A 4091-nucleotide genomic window follows, 5' to 3' on the forward strand; every position below is an offset into this window, starting at 1 on the left:
CTGCCAAAGACAAACTGAACTCAAGGTGAAAAAATAGCAGGAAGAACTGGTAGTTTAGGATAAGCAGATTTTTTTTTTTTCCTAGCTGAAACTATAGAGGATGTTTGGGCCAGTAATCTTGTGGGCACTGCTGGCTGGGAGTGAATCAGTGCATCCCTGTGCAGGAAAGCCTGCCATCTACTGAGGCACCAACAGCCTCTGTGGCAGCGCCCTGCTACTCTGCCCACTAGAACAGACATTAAAGTGCATATGATGGTCGGTGTGCAGGCATCCATCACAGCTTTGTTTAAAGGCAAAATAAAAAAAAAACCAAAACACAAAACCAAAAGCAAAACACCAAAAGACCTAAAAAGAAGAAAGAAAAAAAAAAACCAACAGGCTCAACTCTTCATCAAAGCTGAGTATTGGGTATGAATCACTCCTTCTTAACTTTTGCTTCATGTGTCTGATGTTAAACAAATCCACCAGTAGAAAGTAGGCTGACTTTAATCTGACCACACATGACAATATGCCTGGGTGAAAAAGACCACATAAGGTTATGAGATTTATACCATTTTGAAGAGATTGTGATATTTTAAGTGAAGCTTTACAAATAACATTGGGTGGTATTGTGGGGCATTTTACTGTTTAGACAGATGTTTGGTTTCTGTGAAAAGTTAAGTAAGCTTATAAAGAGATTTTGTCCTTTTTTCCTCCATAAGTGCATGTAAAATATTACCCCAATTAATATTTTCATGTTTTCTTTAAATGAGGTCCAGTGGGAAGTAAAAGAAAAGAAACTGTACAATTGTTAAAGCTTTCACAAAATATTTTAATAAGGATGTAACAGCTTCCACATTAGCAATTTTTAAACTAAAAGGAGCTGACTCACAACCCATGTAAGTGAATTAGGATTTTTTCTCACATTTCGATGGGCTTTGAATCAGACAACTTTGAAATACTAAATTTATACATTCATTTAACAGTACCTAATTTTTGGTGAAAGAAATGTACAAAGTAGTATCCTGCTTTTTGCTGCTGAGAAAAGTTAAAGGGTATAATTTAACAAAAACCTGTATAAGTCCACCACTGCAAATACTAGATGCCTGAATTGTCAATTTTACACTTAACACTGTACTTAAGCACCGTAGCTACCAGTACAATGCTACGGGTATGCTGCTACTAGAGATTTTTCCCAATCTCCTGCTTCAGATTACCAGTAGTTATAATAAATACAACCACAGTATTGTGCTAGAGAAGTGATTTGTCACAGCTACAGGGACACCTGCCACTGTGTGACACTGTTAACACAGGCGGTAGAAAGCAAAAAACAGAGCTGCTTATTTCATCACAGTCCGTACCAATTCTTACGTCTGGCATAAGAGGGAGCAGGGATAGAAGGTTTTGTTTAATCAGCTGTCATTTATCAAACACAAAAGCTTAATTCGTCTATACGAAAATTGTTCTGTCATAAGATGGGAAGAGAAAATTCAAGAGAGAGAATTTTTGTGGGAGAGACAATGTAGATGAAAGAGTTAGAAACAGTGACAACGTTTTTATCTGAAAAGGAGCCTTCTTGAGCATCACCCATTTAAAATGCAACCTTGCAAGTAGCCACCACAGACCTAAGTACACAGTATAAATTGCCTCAGAGAAACACATTCACAACACAGTGACACAAATCAAATAAAAAAAAAATCAAACAAAAAGACATCTGGTACACAATAAAACCAAGATTCTCAGAAATGAAACATTGAGCAGCTATGGGCCAGTATATTACATTGGCAACCCATGAAACCCATTTTTTTTTTTTTTAGTGCAACAGAAAAAGCTAGAGCAAGGGTAATAGCTATTATCAAACAGCTACTTCTTTTTTTTTTTTTTCCTTTTTTTTTTTTTTCTTCTTTGTCAAGTATTTATTTCAGAGCCTGATGGAGATTTTGAGACTAATCCCTCTGTTTCCATGTAGGCTAAAGTGACTTTGCGGCCACCCAGGTCATATAAAACTGTCTCAGCTCCCTTCATCGCTGTTTCACAGCTGATGGAGCAGGTGCAAGACAATAGCTTCACAGTCTAGCGCTCCTTTTAAACTTGATTATTAGCACACTTTATTGTATGTATGGACACATTCAAACATTTCCCAGCTCAGTGCTTCCCCCGGCTCCTCGCTTGGCGCTCTGCTGCCTGTGAGTCACAGGACTGTTTAACTGCCGTTATCAGCAACCTGCTGCGCAGCTCTGAAGCACAGCAATAATCAGATTTTTTTTTCCAAAGACCTTTTCTGCCCTGTTTCCCCAAGCATAGCACAGAGTGCCAGAGCCCCAGTGAGGTGGAAGCTGTCTGCAAAGCAAAAGACAGCTCCATGACTATGCTGCTTCTTTTCTTGGGGCCTTTTTGCTCCCTGCTTTCTCTTTTATTCCTGGGGGTGGCAGAGAGAGGCTACTTGCTCCTTCCTGGCGGAGGACAAGCTGTGTGTTGAGGGGACTTTTCCCAGCATTTTTGATCTCTGAGGGGGGAGGTGCATACTGACAGATGCTGAGCAGGGTCACTTTCAGTTTTGGGGGAGTCTGAGCCTGAATGCTGGGGCTTGACTGAAGAGGCTTGACTCAGTGGCCTGGGGAGTCCCACCAGCCAAGGGAGAGGGCAATCTGTACAAAAGGTGAGGGGAGAATTGCTGTGGGACCCATACAGCCACTCATCAGACAGAGAAAGGGGTGGCAGAGCCTGGCTGCCAGACCCTAAGTCAACCTATGAGTGCATCAATCTGCTAAGTGGGTGATAAAGCATCAGTGACTGCACCCGCTCTCAAGGGAGGCAGAGAGGGAGATGGGGCAGCAGACCGAGGATGTGGGGGTTTCTTTGCTCCTTCTTGTCCCAAACACCGCTGTTGGTGGGAAGGACTAAACCCCCCCTCCCTCCCAGCCTCCCCATGCCACAGCCCTGGCCTCGCTCACCCTCCTGCTGGGGGGCAGTAGGGGAGTGGGGGGCAGGAATGCTTCCTCAGAGAGTGGTAATCCTGGAGGTGCAAGTGCCATTCCTGTACATGCTCCCTGACTCCAAGTTGTCTGGGGGAAAGTCCTCCACGCTGTATGCCCTGCTCTTGAGGGCAGTGGCATAGTAGTCGATGGGTTCCTCTGCAGCATTGTCCATCCAACTGAGGCAGAGCAGCCGCTGGAAGGACCGCTTGAAGTTGTCCGAAAGAAAGCCATAGAGGATGGGGTTGGCACAGCTGTTGGCATAGCCCAAGATAACAGAGAGCTGGCTGATGGTGGCATCATCCTGCTCTACGAAGACATTGACCAGCTGCACAATGTAGAAGGGCATCCAGCAGATGACAAAGACCATCACCACCATCATGACCATGAGGGTGATCTTGCGCTCCGAGCGTTTGCGTTGCTGCCAGCCAGCCTTCAGGGCCACCATGCGCATCTTGGCAATGATGAGGATGTAGCAGAGGCAGATGGCCACCACAGGCAGCAAGAAGCCCATCAGAAAGGTGTAGACCACAAAGACCACCAGCCACCTCTGCGTGGGCTCTGGCATGAGCATGTTGCAAGCCACCGTTCCATCACTGTTGGCTGCTGTGTTGGAGAAGATGATGATGGGCAGGATGATGAGGATGGAAAGCACCCAGACACCCAGATTGACCATCTTAGCTACAGTGGGCCGGCGGTACCTAGCCGCCTTGATGGGGTGCACCACAGCAATGTAGCGGTCCACACTGAGCACGGTCAGGCAGTAGATGCTGGTGAACATGTTGATGGCATCCACGCTGAGCACCAGGCGGCAGAGCAGTGAGCCAAAGGGCCAGTGGTGCAGCAGGGTGGAGGTGACCAGAAAGGGCACGCTGAGCATCAGCAGCTCGTCCGCGATGGCCAAGTTGAGGATGTAGATGTTGGTGGCCGTCTTCATCTTGGCGTAGCGCAGGATCACGTAGATGACCATGGAGTTGCCGCACAGCCCCACCAGGCATACCACGGAGTAGATGAATGAGATGAGGATGGCGCTGCCCTGAGACTCGCTCAGGGTGCTGTTCGGAGCGCCAGAGGAGTTCCTGCCGCCCGAGTCCATGCCCCCCGCCGCCGCCTCCTCCGAGGCGCTGCCGGCTCCGC

At 46.6% G+C, this 4091-nt stretch overlaps 1 protein-coding gene across 1 annotated transcript; it reads right to left on the minus strand.

Moving 5' to 3' along the window:
• Window positions 1–1886: 1886 nt before the first annotated feature.
• On the minus strand, window positions 1887–4085 carry SSTR1 (somatostatin receptor 1). Its single transcript, XM_026849428.1, has one exon. It carries the CDS (start codon window positions 4048–4050, stop codon window positions 2980–2982), a length of 1071 nt encoding a protein of 356 aa, XP_026705229.1. The 5' UTR covers window positions 4051–4085; the 3' UTR covers window positions 1887–2979.
• Window positions 4086–4091: the final 6 nt, after the last annotated feature.

Source organism: Athene cunicularia (assembly GCF_003259725.1).
Source record: "Athene cunicularia isolate RWA chromosome 5 unlocalized genomic scaffold, athCun1 chr5_part1, whole genome shotgun sequence".
NCBI lineage: Eukaryota > Metazoa > Chordata > Aves > Strigiformes > Strigidae > Athene > Athene cunicularia.